At 31.7% G+C, this 21556-nt stretch overlaps 1 protein-coding gene across 3 annotated transcripts; it reads left to right on the forward strand.

Moving 5' to 3' along the window:
* Positions 1-251: 251 nt before the first annotated feature.
* Positions 252-21271, forward strand: Vinc_3 (vinculin). 3 transcript variants are annotated; one of them, XM_054231636.1, is made up of 7 exons: positions 252-370; positions 9746-9973; positions 18012-20081; positions 20146-20263; positions 20329-20459; positions 20529-20927; positions 21000-21271. In XM_054231636.1, the coding sequence occupies exons 2-7, from the start codon at positions 9917-9919 to the stop codon at positions 21105-21107; spliced, it is 2883 nt and encodes a 960-aa protein (XP_054087611.1). In that variant the 5' UTR covers positions 252-370; positions 9746-9916; the 3' UTR covers positions 21108-21271. The 3 variants fall into 3 exon arrangements, with proteins under 3 accessions (XP_054087611.1, XP_054087612.1, XP_011176906.2); XM_054231637.1 differs by having other exon boundaries at positions 344-442; XM_011178604.3 differs by lacking the exon at positions 252-370 and adding an exon at positions 7168-7273.
* Positions 21272-21556: the final 285 nt, after the last annotated feature.

Genomic DNA, 21556 nt, shown 5'->3' on the forward strand with positions numbered 1-21556 from the left:
TAAATAAGCATCAACAAAAGCGCCAACAGCCAACGGCAGTGTTGGAGCGCAACTGAGCGGCCGCACTCACTCTCATGCGCGCCACACGGAAACGACGACAGCGCGCGAGAGTAGGCTAAAGACTTAATTCAATTGGCTTCTTACTTGACTGCTAGCCGCGCGCACCGCCGCCCACCACAAACAGCCGCTGTGGCCCATAAGCTTACCAAAACCAAACCAAACCAAACCAAATGGGAGGGAGAATATCGCGTGAGGTAAGACAACGAATAACGCAAAGAGGAAATATATTGAAATTGAATTGTATTGAAATGAAATGAATTGTGAACGCTGAGTAGTCAGGCTAGTCAGTTTGACTGGAGCGCTTGGGCGAGTAAGTGTATTTTGTAGATTTGTGTGGTGTACGCAAGTGGGGAGATTTTGCGAGAATTGCGGTTGTGGTGAAGTAGCTAGAATTTATTGAGAAGCAAAGCAGAATATAAAGAAAAGCAAACAAAAAACAGCTTAACAGAAATAAAAAAAATAAATTTTTTTAAGCAATTAAGTTTAATTAAATGATAACTTATGAAATTTACGCCGTTTATGAGTTGCTGCTGTTGTTGTGATTGAAGTTAATCTAAAAAAATATATATAAATATGCTTGCGTTGATATTGTTGTTGTGATTTGAACAAAATTCGGCGAACTGTGTGAATAAGCAGTACAAAAATATAAAAAAGAAAACAAAAAAAAATTTGAAGCTAAAAATAGCAACTGACGTATCGGCCGCGTTTAACGAAAAAAAAGTAAATAAATAAATAATAAAAAAAAAACTAAAAATACTTGAGAAATATCAAATAAAAGTGCATGATGGTAAAATCCCACCAAATATGCTACATATCATAATTCCAAAAATAGCCGCTTACAACGCGTCGGTTTTCAAGTAAAATCAGCTACCGAAAGTGAAAATTCGGAAATTTTTGTGTCTATACCAATCTAAAATTACCATATTGAAATAAACTTGCAAGCAACATACATACGTCTGCACAAAAAAACATCTTTCTGTACAACTGTGTGTGTGTCTTCGAGAATTCGATCGTGTCTAATTGTTGCTCCCTGGTACTAGTTGTTAGCTACTGACGCCCGGTCTGGTCTGCCGCCACTCCACCGCACACCGTAGTCGTTCGTAAGCTTATCATCAGCACCTTTCAGTGGCAGATGAGTCACTGCCGCTAATGAAATAATCAAAAAATTGTAAATATGGGGGGAAAAATACTAAAATAAATTGGCATAAGAAAAATGTGGCCCATTACACATTTTTATCACCCGCAACGCGAGTGTTGCTTTCAAGAACTCTGCATTTGAGTTCTGCGCGCTCGTATTAACACAGTGCGCGCGCTCTCACCACGTTACACTCGCTAATCTGTCTGTGTTCTCTCTACAAATTTGGCGCGCTCTCAAGTGAGCTCCCCAATCTTATTAACATACATTTCTTTGTAGGGGAACACTTTTAATTTATTATTGCTGCTGCTTGTTTTTTTTTTTCGTTGTCATTCGTAGAACGCTGTGTGGCGTGTGGGGTATGGTGTATGCGTAGGTGAGTATTACGATATGCAGATCGGAGTGGAAGATGATCATGTGGTAGTTTAAAGTGTTTCCTATAGCTATGCACTTCATGTGAAAGTTGTAAGTTGACTTTTAGCAGCAAAGTTGACTTTTTAGAATGCAAAGAACTAAGCATGCCATGTCTCTGTGCATGCAATTATGTTGGTTTAGCGATTAATTGACTTTAATTTGCTTATTGCTCTTACATATATGATGTAAAAGCTTTGTAGAAGAGCATTTCTGTTTTTTCGGAATTTGTTATGGAATGTATTTTAAGTATTTTTGGGTCTTGAAAGTCTAAAATATTCGAATGAAATACAACAAAATCGGTTCTGGGAGGCCAGAGAGAGAAGTTATATCTAACCTGGATGAGAGAAACTTACACAAAATAGAAATCATCAAAATAATTGATATTTTAACCTAACTAGGTCATATAGTGGGGTCCTGAGATGACGATGGACTAGAGAAACATACACGAAATAGAAATCATCAAAATAATTGATATTTCAACCTAAGTAGGTCATATAGTGGGGTTCCGAGATAAAGATGGACTGGAGAAACATATTTGAAATAGTAATTATCAAAGTCCTGAGGTGAGGATGGACTAGAGAAACATACACGAAATAGAAATCATCAAACTAATCGATATTTTAACCTATCAAGGTCCTATAATGGGGTCCTGAGATGATGATGACAGGTTAGGTTAGGATAAGGGGCTGTCAAACGACGCACCTAGGCCTTTGTGGGGTCCATTGTGATACCACTGGGACCCTCACACTATCGAGTCATCATTGAACCACCCTATGGTCCTGATAAAGTGAAAAAGTTCACACAATTTGACATGAGCAACTTCGCCCACATCCTCGAGAAAACCGCGTCCAATAGTTGCGATTATTTTTCTGTACAGAGCCCTGCATCCACAAAAGTGTGTACTCGTTTCTTCTTCTTCTTCTTCTTGGCAGCTCCTGCAGTTATCATTGAAAGGTAGCCCCAGTCTGCTGGCGTGTCTCCCAATCAGACAGTGTTCCGTTAACACCCCTACAAGGGTTCTTCTTTCTTTCCTTTTAAATTTCAATAAACAATAAGTACAGCTCTTATTCCACTCTGGCCACGTTTGTCTGCATACGGAGCAAGTCGTTACTTGTTTCCATTGTGATTCAGCCGTATCTACTGCATGTTTATCGATTAAGTATTTGCAGGTTAGCAGAGGTATATAGATTGCCTCTTTATCTGCCTCCAACTGCAGTGTGGTGCCCAATCTGGCTAGTTCATCTGCCACACAGTTCCCAGGAATGCCACTATGTCCTGGGACCCATTGCAGGTGTATCGTGAAATATGACGTCATTGTCAATAATAAATCCAAGCATTCTTTCACTATCTTAGAAGATATTCTATGAGACTTTAATGATTTTAAAGCCGCTTGACTATCCGAGAATTTTAAATTTTGTCTGGTCGCTAACACTCTTTTTGACAGAACGAGAAGGCTTTCTTTAATTGCAATGATTTCTGCTTGGAACACACTGCAATGATCCGGTAGCCGGAAGGCGATTCTGGTATCTAGTTTTTCTGAGAATACCCCACCTTCAACTCGTTTGACTAGTTTTGACCCGTCCGTGTAGATACTTATCACTGAATCTTTGTCCACTTTTCCCATATCCCACTCCTCTCTATAGGGAAATGGTATATGTAGTTCAGATTTTAGATTCATTTCTATAGGATTGCGAAAATCCGTCCTATTTGGTAGAAATGGGAACTTGCCGAGTATACTAGCAGTTTTGCAGTAGTGAAGATTCTCTCAGTCGAAGTGCCGATTTCGCCGCCAGTGATAGAACCCACAGACGTTTTACAAAATAAAATAAAGTCCAAATAAACGATCTAGAGGCATCAGAGGGCAGCAAAATTATTTTTTTGTATTGAAAAAAGATCTCACAACACTGAGAAGAAGAAATAGGTCAATCAAGCTTCACAGCAGTAATACTTTTCTTCAACATGATAAAAGTAGTTGTTAAATTCAACAAAATGCTTTAGTATGAATCTCAAAAAGAGAACTATTTAACAAATAAAGGTCCTTTTCAACTCAATTTGACAGACCCACATGTTTTAAGAAACACCTGATTACTGAAAGGAAAATAATTAAGATAACACGAAAAATGTAAAGAACAATGTCTCTCAAAGCAAAGTCAAGGTACTTAGATACCGAAACATAACCGGCAAGCTGAGTACAATACTGGATAAGTATTAAATCAGCTACTTACTGATAAATATACTCTGTTTTTCGTTGACAATAAAAATATTTGAAATTCCAGAAAAATGTGTTTAAATAGCACACATTGTAGTCTTCTTCTCTTCTTCTTTATCTAAACTCTGCAATGCAAATATCTAGTCTACAGCTGACAAGCAAAGCCAGCGATTTATCTTAATGTTGACTACCACTCTTTATCGCCCACAAACGTGGGTTATACTACATTGGCGCTCAAAGTAAATAACTGATAAAAGCTGAACTGAAATGCAACAATATTTTTGCAAGCACAGTACAAACAGTAAATAAATACACTTTTAGTTAAATGAGTAAAATATAAATATAAAAATCAGAGTATACAAAATCAGAAATATATATATTTATGGTAAATACTATATACTCCCATATAAAAAACCAAATACGTCACCCTCTACTTACAAATAAGTATGACCATATTTCCAACGCTTAAATACCGCCACCAATTCCGAGAAGCTTAGTCATCTGTCAGCGCAAAGCTAGGTACCCCAGAGTTTTTAGGTATTAATACATACACACATATTTGCAATTATTCAAAATAATAAATAAAAAAGCAACAAAAAAATATTACAAAAAATTTATTTGCATAAAAAATGGGGAAACAACAAAAAGTTAAGCTGCTGCTGGTAGTAGAGGACAGCGGATAAAATAAACTAAAACATAATTTGTAGCGAGTATAAACAAAATGTCAACAAATGACAGCGTCGCCACCGAGAGTTTATCAATGTCAATGGGGATGGGTGTATGAGAGCGAGTGTGATAAAAGCATGATAGTACGTATTTTTATGCACTAAAGTTCAAGGGTTAACGTGAAGCTGATAAATACACAAGAAGGAAAATAATAAAAATAAATATAGACGAAAAATTCAAGAAATTTTAGTATAAAAATCAAATTTTTAAAAGCAGCTGGACCAAAAAGGTATTTATATTTTGGACTGACTTTTTTCTACTGTCAATATTTTTGTTCTAAAACACCGTCCTGGCTCTTTTCAGTTGGTTTTTTTTCTCAAAAGACTGGTAACCTATTGCCATTAGCTATTTTAAAGCCTAGAAAACTGTAGAGGAAATAATAAATGTGATAATTTAGCTTTGCGCCCAAATGTAGGCAACATTTTGAATTACAACTACCAAATACACTATATAGGTTAAGTGAAGTGGTTGTTTATCGACGCACATAGGCTTTTGGGAAGCCCACTGTTCAAAATATAACGGGAATTTTAAAATATCACGGTTTTGAAGAGTTCAATTTTCAACAGTATTCATTGTTCACTTTGCTTGCAGGGGCCGCTAGGGTTAGCCGCATTTTGATGAGCTTTGGCGACTTTCGTTTGCTAAAAGCTCACACTTTGTTGCTTGTTCGTGAGTTCTTGACCGAAAACAATACTATAACGATGCTCCAGCCTATATATTTTCAAGAAATGAATCCGTGTGACTTTTTCCTATCTCAAGAAATAAAGAAAACCTTAAAGAGCTCTGTCGTTTTACAAACATACGAGAAATCGCTGGCCAAAGGCTATCCAAAAAATAGGGTTTGAGAAGTGCTTTGTCGATTGGAAGAAGCTCTGGCATAAGTGCATAATATCGAAAGGGGACTATTTTGAAGGCGACCATATAAATGTAGCACAATGTATAAATATTTTTTTAGTCAATTCCCGTAACTTTTTGAACATACCTCATATATAAGTATTTTCGAAGTTGCTTCGATTCGATGCGAAAAAAAGAAATCTTGAGCCTTGTGTGTTTAAAAATCACTTAAATTGCTATTAGAGAATAGGTTAAAAAGCCACAATAAATCCCATTGAACAGCTGAAGCCACACTGTGAAGCCACAAACTCCTAAATATGGATCACAGATACACTCAAAAGACGGCTGGCAAGCTGTTTGAGGTTAGGTCTTTACAAAATACAGTGACTAATTGACTGATATGTCTTTGTAAAATACATTTAGTATCTTAGAATATTTTACCTCAAAATTCCTTATATTGGAAAAAATTCTAAAAATTTTTTGGAGGCTAGGTATTTACAAAATACTTTCATTCTGAATGCTTTTCGGCTGAGAACTTTTATATAACTTCTAAATTTCTTAACAAAATAATCGAAAATCAATTTTACTCCCAAAATACTATTACAAATACCACAACAAGTTTTATTCACAAATTTAAAACATTTCCTCACTTCAACGCCCACTGTTCGCACAGCATTGTCATCACCGCTATTTCATATGCAAAATTAATATGCCATAAATTATTGCTTTGTATGTGTCAGGTTATTGTTGTTGTTTTTGTTTTTACTATTTTCAATTTGCCTTTAAATACCAACACACCGCCATATAAGGCTTCCCCATTCAATATTTTGATTTGTAGGTCTCGTTATGCGCTTACAAGGCAGACGCACGTACAAACATATGGAAATATGCGCAATCGAATGCCGCAAAACTGTCAAACAGTCAGTCATGTCATTTATGCAGTCATTGATGATAAGTAGACATTACTGCATGACCGCAAAAACTTATCTAACGAGTTATATAAGTGTGTTGTGCATGCAATAATAAAAAATTCTAAACAGATACAAATTGTAGAAGTATTCAGCAATCTAGATTGGCTTGCTGGGTGAATGAAGGCGTCACGTAACAATTTCCTAATAAATATAAATTTTCACTTTCTGCGGCAGGTTTTTTTTATTATTTATATTCCTTGTATTTGTTATTATTTTTAGCAGCACACTTCCTATGGACAGAATTTGTTTGGGTTTGGCGGCAGCAATGGCTAGAATGGTGCTGCGCTTCGACACATATCCGTTTGTTGGTATTATAAACAAAAAAGCTGCGCCTATTTTTGCTTTCGCTTTCGATTTCGATTTCATGCAGCGCAACGCACACACAAACAAACAAATTTTGTTAAAACTAAACGCATTCATAGACAATACTCGTATGTGGCGTTTATGTGCGTTCACGAGCCTCCCAAATGTCATTAATTTAATCACTTAATAGAATCAAATAGTTTTTTTTGTTTTAAAGCTGCGTGGCGGCGCCGTGCAAATGCTACACATATAAAATTCGCTTCGATGAAATTTGTCTCGTGATGACGTCACGTCAGACACGTCATTGCACTATGAAATCACAGACTTTAGCTGAGGGGTTTCATGTTGGTTGTCATTGCATGCAATAAAGAAAGTGGCAACACAAAGGCGAAATGCTGTCGGTTTCATGGGCTACAAGGTATATTTGTACACAAATGCATACACACATACATATGTACATATGTATACATATTGGTAATTGTAGGTGTTGGGTTGAATTGTGCTGATTCTGATGATTCAGTTGAATCATCGGCGCATTCGGCGAAAGCAATCAAACAGTTTCAAACAGTCAGCTGAGTAACTAGTACTCGTGTATAGTGTTCGAAGATTGCAATAGCGGAAGTATTGTGGAAAAAATTTATTGAATTAAATAGAAATATTTTACAGAAAAAAAATTAAATAAATGTATATATATATATATAAATAAAAAGAAATATTAAAATACATAGAAAACCGGAAAAAGTTATAATATACATATATACCAATATTTAATAATTTTTAAAAAGTAAAAAATATATTTAAAATAACACTGAAAAAATACAAAAAATTAATGGAATAATTTAAACTTTTAAAAAGTAAAAAATATATTTCATAAAAACACCATAATAAAAGCAAAATAAAAAAATATATAGAAAAAAAATTCTAAATTTTTAACCTTTTAAAAGTACAAAATATATTTAAAATAACACTAAAATAAATACAAAAAAAATATATAAAAATTTCCAAAAATTTAATTTAAAAAAATAATAAAAATTAAAAATATATTTGAAAAATTATAAAATAAATGTAAAAAACTACAAAAATAGATAAAAAGACTTGAAAAAATTCTTCTTTAACACAAAAAAAAGCGATAAAAAAATAATACATGGCACTGTTTCTAAAATTCAACAAGAAATAATGATTGATATTAAAAAAGATATAAAATAATGGAAAAAATATTGTTAAACTTTTAATTTTTAAATATTTAAAAATAATACAATAAATCCAAAAAAATAAAAAAAATTTAATTTAATCAAAAAAAAAATTCTAAAATGAAAAATATTAACAATTTTAATATAAGTGAATTAATAAACAATTGATTACCGAAAACAATTAATTTATTAAAAAACGTGATCAAAACAAGAAAAGGGTGATTAATAAAAATATTACTCCTCTAAATTTATTTAAAAAAGTAGATAATAAAAAAAAAATAAATTACAAAAAATTTAAAAAATAATATTTCCAAAATCATTTAAAAAATCTTAAAAGGAAATAATTTAATGATTATAAGTAAATCACATATATAAAATTAATTAGCAATTAATTAATTAAAAGATATTATTAATACAAAAAAGTGATTAATTAAAATAAATATAAAATATTTTTTCTAAATTTATAAAAAAGCAACAAATTTTTAAATTTAAAAATTAATTTAATAAATTACGTTAATTATATTTTATGCAAATTTATTGCGTATTTTTTGTGATGTTTTTATTATTATTTTTTTTTCATTCTACAATTCCTCTGCATGCTCATTCAATAATTTAGCGAAAGTTTCATAGCATGACATAATATTCAGAAATAATGTGTTTGGCAAGAAAACAAAATTACAAAAACACTAAAATTTATTAGGTAAAATTGTATGAACAACAAAGCTGATTTTGTTGCTGCGCGTAGGCAGACAGGTGGCGATGCATGAAAAATAAGCAGAAAACTGAGTAAAATTGCAGAAAAATATGAAATAAAACAACTGTTTAACAAAAGACGGACTAAAAGAAGAAAAAACAAGATAAAAAGAAGCGATAAAAGTGGTTGTAAAATATACAATTTGAATTACAATTGCAATAAAAGCCAAATAAAACTGTCACAAGGAAATTAAAGCAACTTGAATGTGGTAAAAACAATTTAAATTTAAAAAAATATATATATATATAAATAAAATTTATTTAATAAAATATATATAAAAAAGAATTACTGCAATTTCTGAGAAAACCACAAAGTTTAGTGAAATTTAATCATATAAATAAAAAAAATATTTATTATCCGTTTATTAGCTTGAAAGCTTAAAATTGAAAATGTATAATCTCATTGAAAAGAAAACGCCTACGAAAAACGCCAACGCTTGTTATTTTCTCCAGTGACAAAAGCTACAAGCCCATAAGAAAACATAAATACGGAAAACAGCAGCAGCGCCAGCAGCAGCGAAAGTGTATTAATATAAAGAAAACACAACAAAAAAAAAGTAATAATATAAAAACAAAATAATAAAAAATAAAACAATATTAAATAAAATAAAAAAAATAATAATAAAAAATATAATAAATAAAATAAAATAATAAAATATATTAAAAAAATAAATAAAGCAATACAAAAATATTAAGCACTGTTTAATAAGAATTGTGTTTAATAAGAATTGTGAATTGAAAATTTAGTGAAAAGCACGTAGTAAATAAATGCAGCAAACAGGAAATGCAAATTTGCAGATTGAAGAAAATATGTGAAATATGAAAATATAAAATATTAAACATAAGCACTAGATTAAAATTACATAATTTGTAATGAAAAATTTTAAAAAAACTTAAAAAAAAATTTATTAAATCTAAAAAAAATTAAACAAAAAATTTATTAAAATCAAAAAATATTTTTAATAAAAAAAAATTTAAATAAAAAAATGTATAAATATAAAATAAAAAAATAAAAAAAAATTATAAATATAAAATAAAAAAATATTTTTAATAAAAAATATTAAAACAATTTTTTATTACAAATTTTTAATTATATTAATTTTTTAAATTAAAAACATTAAAGTATTTTATTTTTTTAATTCCCCTCCAGCACGCCAAATTTTATAAAACACACAAAGCAACAAAAATTTATAAATTTTCCAAAAAGTGCGCGTAAAAAACAAAAATTAAGTGAAACATTTTGCAAACATCACTGCTGACCAGAACAACAACTGCATTTGAGTTTCATTTTTGAATAGATTGAAACAAAAACTAAAGCAAAATGCCGGTTTTTCATACGAAAACAATTGAGAGCATTTTAGATCCTGTCGCTCAGCAGGTGAGTCGAAAAAATTGAAATATTTACAATTATTGATTATTTTTATTTAAAAAAATCATAAAAAATAACTTCGAAAATTTGGATAATTAATAATTTTTTGTATAATTCTCTATAATAAATAATAAAAATATTACTAACTTTTCTATTTCATAATTTTTATGATTTATTGCACTATAATTACTATAACTTTAGAAATAATAAAAAAAAAAAAACAATATTATTTCTTTTTTCCCCATTTTTAATTTTTTTAGTTTAAAAATTTGTTTTTAATAATTTATTTCAGATGAAAAAAAAAAAATTTTGTATTATTATAAAAAATATTATTAAAATAAAAAATATTTTTAAATAGAATTATATAATTTTTAAAATTATAGCGCTAAAATTACAATAAGTTTGGAACTAATGAAAAAAATATATTTTTTTATAATTATATGAAATTATATAATTAATTTTTTATACTACCAATATTTATTTTTTAATATTAATTTATTTATTATAAAAAATTATATTATTTACTGTAGAGTATATTAATTATATAATTAATTTTAAAAATTTTCGAGGATATTTTTCTATGATTTATCGCGCTATAATGAAAGAAATTTTAGAAATTATTTAAAACAAGTAAATTTAATTCTACATAAGTTTTTTTTAATTTTAATTTAATTAATATAAAAAAAGAATTTTTTTTATGGAAAAAAAATAAATTATAAAATTTTTGCGAATCCTTTGTTTTAAGATATGTATATCGCGCTTTAATTTCTATAATTTTAGAACTAATTTAAAATAAAAAAAAATATTATTTTTTTATAATTTTTAAAATTTTATATATAATATATACATATATTTTTAATAATTTTTTTTTTTATAAAAATTTTTAAAAGCTTACTTTTTTTAGTTATTATTATACATATTATTTTTTATTTAATCTTCATTATTCTAAATTTCACCACGTTTAGACACACTGTGCCTCTTCTATTGTGAAACAATAGCCATATATGCTAATATATATACATACATTACTCACACATACTAAATTACTCAGTCACCGCTCAACTGTCACATGAAAATTAACGACAGCTGGGGAATTGAGTTGAGTTAATTGAATAAAATTTAAATAACATACAAAAAAATGTAATTTGTGCAAAATAATAATTAATTTTTGCAAATTCGAAATCACTTGACAATTCCAAAGAAAAATGTGACCGCTCTCACTTTAATTGATAACTATTAAAAAATATTGAAAAATAATAAATATTTTTCGCTTGACGCCAATCTCAAGCATGAAAATAACATTGAAAGTCTATTTAAGCCACACTCGCCCACTTGCATGTTCTCAGAATCCGAGCAACCAAAGACATACATACATACTTGTTTACCTGCCTTCACTGGTGAGCAGCAGAAAAAAGCAAAAAAGCAACTCTCAACCGATTTGTTTACATTTGCTGCACAAAACAAATCAAAGGTGAAGAGCGCCGGGGGGATTGTGGTATACGTATGTACGTAGAAAAGCAAATGAACTGTAGAAATTGCCAAAAAGGTCATAGAAACAGCCACATCTACTCTCGTACACACAGTGTTGTGTATCAAAGACTACGCTTTATGATTGTTGAATATTTCAGCTTTTGCACATACATATTTCTCCAGCATACATGTGTTGTGTACTATTTTTATATGCTTGCGCAAAGTTATTTTTAAGAAGAAAAATAATTTTGAAGAAAAAACAAGAAAAACGAAAAAAGTTTTTGTTTGCGAATGTAGCATGTAGAATGTCTGCAGACACAGCATACGGTGTGAAAGCGGGCATGTGAAACTCGAAACAGATGAACCAGATGTGTGCCAGTTGATATAGCAGACAAAAAGTTACGAAATTTTGTTGTTGTGTAATTTTTGGTAATTATTGTTTTCCAATACAATTTTTTTTTGGTAATCATTTTACAATCTGAAAAATATATTTTTTAATTTTTTTCAGAAAAATTTTTTTATAAATTTTTTTTCAATTATTTTTTTCATTTTTTTTTTATAAATTAAAAATTTTGCTTTGATATATTCCTAGCTACTGCTGATACTAATTTTTATTTTTGTGAAACTTGAGAGTAGACAAAAAGTTTCGTATTGTTGTTGTTGTAATTTTTAATAATTATTTTTTAAATTTTTTTACAATTCTTGTATATTTTTTTTACGAAATTAAAAAAAAAATTTTAAAAATTAAAAAAAAAAATTTAAAAATTAAAAAAAAAATAATTTAAAAAATTAAAAAAAAATATTTAAAAAATTTAAAAATAAAAAAAAATGTTAATTAAAAATTATTATTTTTTTTAATTTCTTAAAAAAAATGTAAACAAATTCTAATTTTTAATTTTTTTTTTACAAATTTAAAATTTTGCTTTGATATTTTTCTAGCTACTGCTGAGTTTATAAGTTTTGTTTTTGTATTGTAGCTTAGTTAGAAAAGCGCAAAGCCCCATCGTCATATGTCAAAATTTTGACATTCACCACCGTTTGACAGCAAACATCTGTTGCTTAAAGCTGTAAATCCATTATAGTTTTTATTTATTTAATTTTATTTGCGCTCTACGGTTGGCCTTTGGAAATGCCAATGGAAATGGCGCCTACGCAATGACGTCACATAGACACATAATATACATAGATGAGAAATAATAATGACAACAAACAATAAAAAAAATACATAATATATGAAATCAGCAGCTAATAAAATAGCAACAACAAAAAAAATAACAACAATAACAATAAAAAAGAACAACAATAAAAAATAAAAAAAAAAAAAACAAAAAAATATAAATAATTAACTGCAAAAACAGCAAAACATAAACCGGCAACATAACACGCACCATAAATGTCAACCAAAACAACAACAAAAAACCTGCCGCATTCATTCACTTTTTTGCTTCATTCGATTTTCATATATTTTTTTATCGTTTTCACGCCGTAAAAAACGCCCACCACCTGGAACTGAGCAGTGGCTGCTCGTTTGCCAGTTTGCCGCCCGCGCTTTTCACCAGCACCACTACATCAAAATACTACAGTTACCTGGCTTGGCGGCAACTGTTTATAGTGAGATCCAAGTGGTGTTGGTGCCAAAACAAAAACAAAAAAGCGCGTAGGTCAAGTGATTGTGACCGCCAAATGCGGTCGATCGGCCAAATTCTAGCGACCGTAAAAAAACTGTCCACGTTCACACCTGTTGTTCTGAATGCGTGGCGGCGTCAGTGTATCATTGCCATGCATGTCGGCGGCGCTGTTGGCAGTTCCGCGATTTTTACCAATTACGGTTATGCATAATTAACAGGTTCTGACAGCAATTCTACTATTTTAATATCTCTAACACTTTTCAGAATTGTATCTACGTGAAATCGTTTTGTTACCATTTAGGGTGTCTTAAACGTAGCGTGGTGCGGTATTATCAAAATTGTTGGTGGTTGAAGTTTTTTTTTTTTTTGGAAAAATGTCAAAAGCAAAATAAACTTGCTGCTTTTAGAAAATTATGTTATAATTTTCCATAAATGTACACATTTTTAAGTGATGACAACATTATGGAAGTTAGACCATGAAATTGAAACAAAAAAATTAAAAATATTAAACACATTTTGGTGGAATAATAAATTCTGTTTAGCTTCTTCAAGTCATTGATATCAAAGACGAAAAAAACGAGAAAAAATCAATAATAATCATTCATAGTACAGATGAGCTTCCGAGTAAGAGCATCCTGGCTACAACCTCATCAGATTGGGAACAAGCTGGATCCCCACTATTTTCCTGTATCTTGGCGCTGGATCAGTGGTAGTCGAATGAACACAATAGCTTTGGATAACAACCAGTATCTGTGCGACTGCGAGATCATTCTGATATAAGGTGGATCGCAGAAGATCTACTGAGCGAAGTCCTTACTGGACATTGCCCCGATGGGCTTACTTAATTGTTAAAGTTAGTCTCAACAAATTTTTAAAAGGCTCAAAGGGTTTGTCGTCTGTCGAGGGTTTGCGACATCACTGAGGACTTTAGCTGTCCCAGTGGGATTTCGCGTGACACAGAGATCTGTTCTTTAAACTAACCTAACCTACTACTAAACCACATAGATTTCATCTGATCGATTATTCGTCCTATCGATTATAGGACTAGAAATGAATATAAATCTTCCTTTAGAACACTGAAGCAGTATGAGATCATACGTCCAACCTTAGCGGCTGCAATAGACAAAGTTCCTAGCGTAATTTAGGGGGATATATATGAACAAAATTTTGAAAATTTGACTCTCCAAACTCGATTAAAATTTTACAATTCCCGTTATTTTTTGAACATACCTAGTACATTTGAACCTTAGTAAGAAATGGGTGTTCTGGTATTTACTACAAGATCCTTCCAACGAAATTTCACTAATTTTTGATATTAGAAAGTATTCTCAATAATGCTCAAAGAATTAAAATTGACTACAATAAATACATGAGTGATCCTACACTTTTTAATAGGCCTTTGTGGTAAAATTTAAAAAATAAAATAAAAATAAATAAAAATATTTAAAAAAATTATAAATGTTGACTCACCGTTTTATTTTGTAGAAAATGCCATGAAGGCTGTTTGTTGAAAAAACTGCTTGATGAAAATTGCTGAGTGATAAAAATTAAAGTTTTTCACAAATTTTAGATTATTATAATATTAAAATTAAAGTTTTTTTTAATTTTTTTTTCAATTTTTAAATTTTATTTTTTACTTATTTTTATTATTATTTGTACTACACACTTTTTATATAAATAATACACTATTAGCTACTTTCAGCTTTTTTTAAACATATTGCTTCTTTTTACTTTTTTATTACTTTTTAATTAGAAATATTATTATTTTTTTAATTAAAAAAAAGACACTTTTTTTAATTTTTTTAATAAATTAAATAAAAATTATAATTTTTTTTATAAAATTAAAACACTTTTAACTTATTAATTTTTTTAACTTTTGCCACTATATATTTTTGATCATAACTTTCTATAAAAGAAAGCACTTTACTTTTTACTAATTTTTTTTTAATTTATGATATTATCACTTTATTTTTTTAATAATGGTATTATACCTTTTTTATATATATATATATATATATATATTTCACCGTTTTTACTTTTTTTAGATTTAACATTATTTTTATTTAACTTTTTCCTTAACTTTTTTTCTTTTTTTTTATTAGAAATAAGACACTTTTAATTTTTTTTACATTTTACTTCTTTCTGGCACTATGCACTTTTGATTACTTTTATTTGAGATTGCAAGCTTGATTTCAATTTTTTTTTTTTTTTTCTTATAACTTTTCACTTATAGTTTAAGGTGAACACCGTTTAGCGTACGTATGTTGCCACATGTTGCTACTGCTGAAAAGAAAGAAAAAATCGATTAATAAAAATTATTATTTTTATTTATTTAAAAGTATAATTTCATTTTTTGATAAATTCATTTTTTATATCAATACAAAATTTATAAATGTAATTTAAAATTTATTTGACGGCTTTCATTATGGGATTACAGCGTCATTAACATAATTAAATTGCTACATATTTTTTCATTGTCTACGAATTTCTTTACTGCTACTACATGGGTATTTATGCGCACATTAGTAAAAATTATATTATAAAATCAGTGTCTGTTCACACTCCCACATTTCGCAACACACTTTTCCGCCCTTCAAGTCACAGCATTTTATTACACACCTTGTCGCAACTTACATTTATGTGTGTAGATATGTGCATATTTATATGTATTCTACGTGTTTTTCATAAATTACTTTGACATTGGCAATAAATACATACATACATTCATACATAAGATATATAATATACATTTATAGAATATATGTATATAGCTATATCTGAATCAATTGCATCGCATACATATAAACCTTGAAATTAAATATTTTCATTTTTCATTTTATGAACGAAATGTTTATATTACTATACAAAGTAGAACAAGCGCCACAAATCACAGATTTGAAAGTGCAAAGGGTGTTTTTTTAGAGGATGTTTAAAAAGAAGTGTGTTCAAACGTAGACATTTGTTCCAAGGATTGTTTTATACCCACAAAAAGTTGTTTAAAGGTATAAAATTACTTGAGAGAGAACAGTATTGAGAGATAGATGAAGATTTGATGTTCAAAATATCACAAAAATTTCATAAAATTTAAATGAAAAATTTTTCTTTAAAATTAAATAAAAAATTTCATAAAAAATAAATAAAAAATTTCAGAATTTTTTGTTTTTAATTATTTTACTAAATTATACTGTACAAATTTCAAAAAACAAATATTTATTTGACAACTAATTGACAGCTATCTTTCTATGACTTATACCTCCAAGCAAAAGCACCCTATATATATTTATATTGATATAAATATGCATATTTACAAAATTTTTCATACATTTTCGTACATACATATATACATAGGTGCAAAAATATTAAAAAAAAAATTCACACACAGAGTAACAAAATTTCGCTAAGCAAAAACTCATCTAATTGCCAAAAAATAATATGTGCTTATTTAGGGCAGAACTAATTTCGTGCAAAACAAAAAAAAAACAATAACAAAAAAAATAAAAAACAACAAAAATAAAAAAAAAAATAAAAAACAACAATAATAAAAAAACCAAAAAAAAAAAGAATTAATTAAAAAATGTCAAATTATATGTAATGTGTTTGGGTTAGTAGAACTAGAACTTTTTCAGCGTAAAATTGTGTGCACAAAAAGTTGTTTTTGTGTGTTTTTAGTTTTCTGTGTTTTTATTGGAAGGTTTTAGAGATTTATATGTCATAAATTATTTAGTTTCTATTTGCTATATTTTCAGTGTGTTGTTTTTAGTACTGAATACTGTTCAGCTCAGAGCATTTCTCTTTTTGCTTTCTTGTGCCTCAAAACTTTTCCAAACATTGATGACTAATAGGCGAATCCGTAGAATTTGTTGTTATTTTTTTGTAGTCATAAATCTTTGCGGATACTTTGACATCACCGCCCACTTTGCTATGATTCGTATAATGTGACAGTTGACATATTTACATATCTACATACATACTATTTATGAAGGCACATGCATATATACAAATTTGAAAAATATAAAAAAAACAGCCAAAAATATATAAAAAATAAAAAAATAAAAAAAAACAAAAAACTATGTTAAAATTTAAATAAACTAGAGAGAAAAAAATTTTCAAAATTATAATTAATAAATTTCAAAGTGAAGATTTCCGCTGGCACTAAGGTATCGTCAGCATATGTGGCATTTTGCCCATTTTATTTTTGTTGCTTTGACGCTAATATAATAATTATACTAGTTTCTTAGACACTACAACAACCTGTAGACTATTGGTGACTTAAAAAAAAACATTTGAAAAGTAGAATTAAGTTTTTGCAAAAATTGCAAAAAAAAAAATATTTTTTTGTTTTATGTGCCTAAATTTATTTTTAATATTAAGAGTAATTGTTGTTGTATTTTTTTAGATTAATGTAGATTTTTTTTTTAATGTATTAAAAATTTATTCTAGTTGTAAAATGATTTTGTAAAAATTATTTTTTATCATATCATAATATTATAATTCTTAGTATATTTTTTTTATAAAAAATATTTTTTGTTTTATAAATTTTTTTTATAAAAGATATCTTTTGTTTCATAAGTCTAGCATTTTTTTATATTAAGTGTTATTGTTGTTGTAATAATTTTTAATGATTTGTTTAGAATAATGTAGATTTTTTATATATATTAAAAATATTATTGTTGTAAACTGATTTTTTACACGTTAAAAATAAATATTTTTTTATTAATATTTTTTTAATGATTCTTATTTAGTTTAAAAAATTTGTTTTTGTTTTATATGATTTTTTACATTTTAAAAATATTTTTTTAATTAATATAATATATAATATTATTTATCAAAATCGTTAGCAGAATTTAAACTTTAATAATTAGATTACTATTAAGATTTTCGAAACATTTTAACTTAGCAACACATTTCTTCACAATCATTTACAACAAGTTTCTTCTCCCTCTCCGCAGGTATCTCGCCTCGTCATCCTGCACGAGGAAGCCGAAGATGGCAACGCCATGCCCGATCTCAGTCGCCCCGTACAGGTTGTATCGGCTGCTGTGGCCAATCTAGTCAAAGTCGGACGTGAGACCATTAACAGTTCGGACGACAAGATCTTGAAGCAGGAGATGCCGGCATCGTTGCAGCGCGTCGAGACTGCCTCGCAGTTACTAGAGGAAGCTTCCGATATGTTACGAGCCGATCCCTATTCGGGACCAGCGCGTAAAAAACTAATTGAAGGAAGTCGCGGTATACTGCAAGGCACCTCCTCGCTGCTGCTCTGCTTCGACGAGTCCGAGGTGCGAAAGATTGTGCAAGAATGCAAGCGTGTGCTCGACTATTTGGCCATAGCCGAAGTGATAAATACCATGGAAGATTTGGTGCAATTCCTGAAGGACCTCTCACCGTGCCTGAGCAAGGTCTCGCGCGAAGTGGGCGCACGTGAGAAGGAGCTGACACATCAGGTGCATAGTGAAATTTTGGTGCGTTGCTTGGAGCAAGTGAAAATACTAGCGCCCATACTCATTTGCAGCATGAAAGTGTACATACACATTGTCGAGCAGCAGGGCAAGGGTACGGAAGAGGCGGCTGAGAATCGCAACTATTTGGCTTCGCGCATGAGCGATGAAATACAGGAAATCATACGTGTGTTGCAACTAACCACCTACGATGAGGATACTAGCGAACTTGACAATCTAACGGTGCTTAAGAAGCTCAGTAATGCCATCAATAACAAATCAGAGCTGGCCAACGATTGGTTATCAAACCCTTATGCGCTCAAGGGCGGTGTTGGCGAAAAGGCGCTGCGTCAGATAATCGATAACGCGAACGAAATATCGGAGCGTTGCTTACCGCAAGACGCCTACCCCATCAGACGTATGGCGGACGAGATTGGCGCTATGACAAACAGTTTGTGCGAACTGCGTCAGGATGGCAAGGGCACGTTGCCACAAGCTGAGTCTTTGGCGCGCGCAATACGCGGCAAGCTGGGCGATTTGCAATCGTTGGTGCGCAACGCCGTCGTCGGTGTCGACAAGGCGGGCTTACAACAGACCGCGCACACAATACAAGGACGCTTGGAACAGGCCGTTAAATGGTTACAACATCCCGAGATCAACGATGGTGGCTTGGGAGAGCGCGCTGTGAATCTAATTGTGGAGGAGGGACGTAAAGTCGCCGAAGGCTGTCCGGGACATCAAAAGGCGGAAATCATGCAACTCTGTGATGAGGTTGAACGACTTAAGCGTCAAGCCGCGGGCAATACACCGGCCGCCAAGGAGGCTGCCAAGCAGTTGACACACAAGTTGCACGAACTGAAGGCCGCCGTGCAGAATGCATTGGTTAATCGCATTGTGCAAGACTTCATGGACGTTAGCACACCGCTCAAACAATTCACCGAAGCCGTTATGCTGCCTGAGGGCACACCCGGACGCGAGCAAAACTTCAACCAGAAGTCGAATAATCTACAAGCATTTAGCGATCGCGCATCGAAGACGTCACGCATGGTGGCGGCCGGCGGCGCTTGCGGTAATAAGAAAATCGCCGAAATCTTGCTTTCCTCCGCCACACAAGTGGACTCAATGACACCACAACTTGTCAACGCTGGCCGCATACGCATGAACTATCCCGCCAGCAAGGCAGCCGATGAGCATTTGCAGAACTTGAAGCAACAGTACGCCGACACCGTGCTGCGTATGCGCACGCTCTGCGACCAAGCCACCGATCCCAGCGACTTTATCAAAACCTCCGAGGAGCACATGCAAATGTATGCGAAATTGTGTGAGGATGCAATTGTTGGTAAACAACCACAAAAGATGGTGGACAACACATCGAATATAGCGCGCTTAATCAATCGTGTGCTGCTTGTTGCCAAGCAGGAGGCGGACAACTCAGAGGATCCGGTTTTCACGCAAAACCTGAACGCGGCGGCAAATAGGCTGGAGAGCTCTCTACCCGCGATGGTAGGCGATGCGAAACGCGTGGCCACCAACATCAATGACCCAGCCGCAGCACAAGCATGGAAGTCATCATTCCAAAGAGTAAGTAGCGCGTAGAGAAGTGACATAAAGTGTTGAAAAATAATTATTTGTTTACCTTTTTCAGTTGCTCGGCGATGTACGCGAAGTGCGTTCCGCCATTGCGCCATCACCACCACCACTGCCCAGCTCACTGCCACCACCAATACCAGAGCTCAGCGCGTTGCACATCTCCAATCAAAATGGTGCGTATAAGAGCTTAAAACTAACGCGGCATTTTAATAACTTTTTTGCGCTTTCCTCCCAACAGCCGAACGCGCCCCACCACGTCCACCATTGCCACGCGAAGGTCTAGTGCCCGCACGTCCACCACCACCAGAGACCGACGATGAGGATGAGGGCGTCTTCCGCACAATGCCACATGCCAACCAGCCGATTTTGGTAAGCACATACATAGTATATGCTCCGGCTCTAAGCTCGAACTAACCTCTTAACCACAAATTATTATAGATCGCGGCGCGCGGCCTGCATCAAGAAGTGCGACAATGGTCGTCAAAGGACAATGAGATCATTGCCGCCGCGAAGCGTATGGCCATACTCATGGCACGGCTCAGCGAGTTGGTGCTCTCCGATTCGCGTGGCAGCAAGCGTGAATTGATCGCCACGGCCAAAAAGATCGCCGAGGCGTCGGAGGATGTCACGCGTCTGGCTAAAGAGCTCGCGCGCCAGTGCACAGATCGACGCATACGCACGAATCTGTTGCAAGTTTGCGAGCGCATACCAACCATTGGCACACAACTGAAGATTTTGTCAACGGTCAAGGCGACCATGTTGGGTGCACAGGGTTCAGATGAGGATCGCGAGGCGACCGAGATGTTGGTGGGCAATGCACAGAATCTGATGCAGAGTGTAAGTGTTGTGCCGCCAGTCACACATGTACAGTTATTTAAAAAAAATTAACGATTTTTTTTATTTATGTAGGTCAAGGAGACAGTGCGCGCGGCGGAGGGTGCTAGCATAAAAATCCGCTCAGATCAAACTAACAATCGTCTACAATGGGTGCGACGTCAGCCATGGTATCAATACTAGACAGCTGTCTAGACGCGCCAGCGAACTACACTACACTATTTATGCCTTTAAGTGCCCAATATTTTTTATTAATATCGATCAAATATCGCCAATTTTGAAATGTATTAGTTTTAAAAATATTAATTTATAAATATAATCATTTTTTTAATTTACAAAAACTACAACGAACAAACAAATTTGCTTTAACACTAGTTTACTTCGACTTGTTGCCGAAAGCTTTTAGTGTGCTAACCGTTTGCATAGAAATTGTTTTTGAAATTTTAAGCAATAATATAAAAGTAATATTCATACTAAAATGAAATAAAAAAATATAAATAAATAAAATAGGATAAAAATAAATATAAAAAAAATTAAAGTATCTTTTGCTTGGTATTTTGTTTTGTTAAAATAAGTAAGTACTATATATGATTATAATAAAAAATAATTTAAAAAAAATCAAAATAAAAATT

This window comes from Zeugodacus cucurbitae, chromosome 5 (genome assembly GCF_028554725.1).
Source record: "Zeugodacus cucurbitae isolate PBARC_wt_2022May chromosome 5, idZeuCucr1.2, whole genome shotgun sequence".
In the NCBI taxonomy this organism is placed as follows: domain Eukaryota; kingdom Metazoa; phylum Arthropoda; class Insecta; order Diptera; family Tephritidae; genus Zeugodacus; species Zeugodacus cucurbitae.

What these genes read in the sequence shown, in the direction of transcription:
- Vinc_3 (XM_054231636.1), top strand. Translation starts at nt 9,917, where the DNA reads ATGCCGGTTTTTCATACGAAAACAATTGAGAGCATTTTAGATCCTGTC. An exon ending in TAGATCCTGTCGCTCAGCAG is followed by an intron (nt 9,974 to 18,011) that starts GTGAGTCGAAAA and finishes CCCTCTCCGCAG; the next exon opens with GTATCTCGCCTCGTCATCCT. An exon ending in ATGCCAACCAGCCGATTTTG is followed by an intron (nt 20,460 to 20,528) that starts GTAAGCACATAC and finishes AAATTATTATAG; the next exon opens with ATCGCGGCGCGCGGCCTGCA.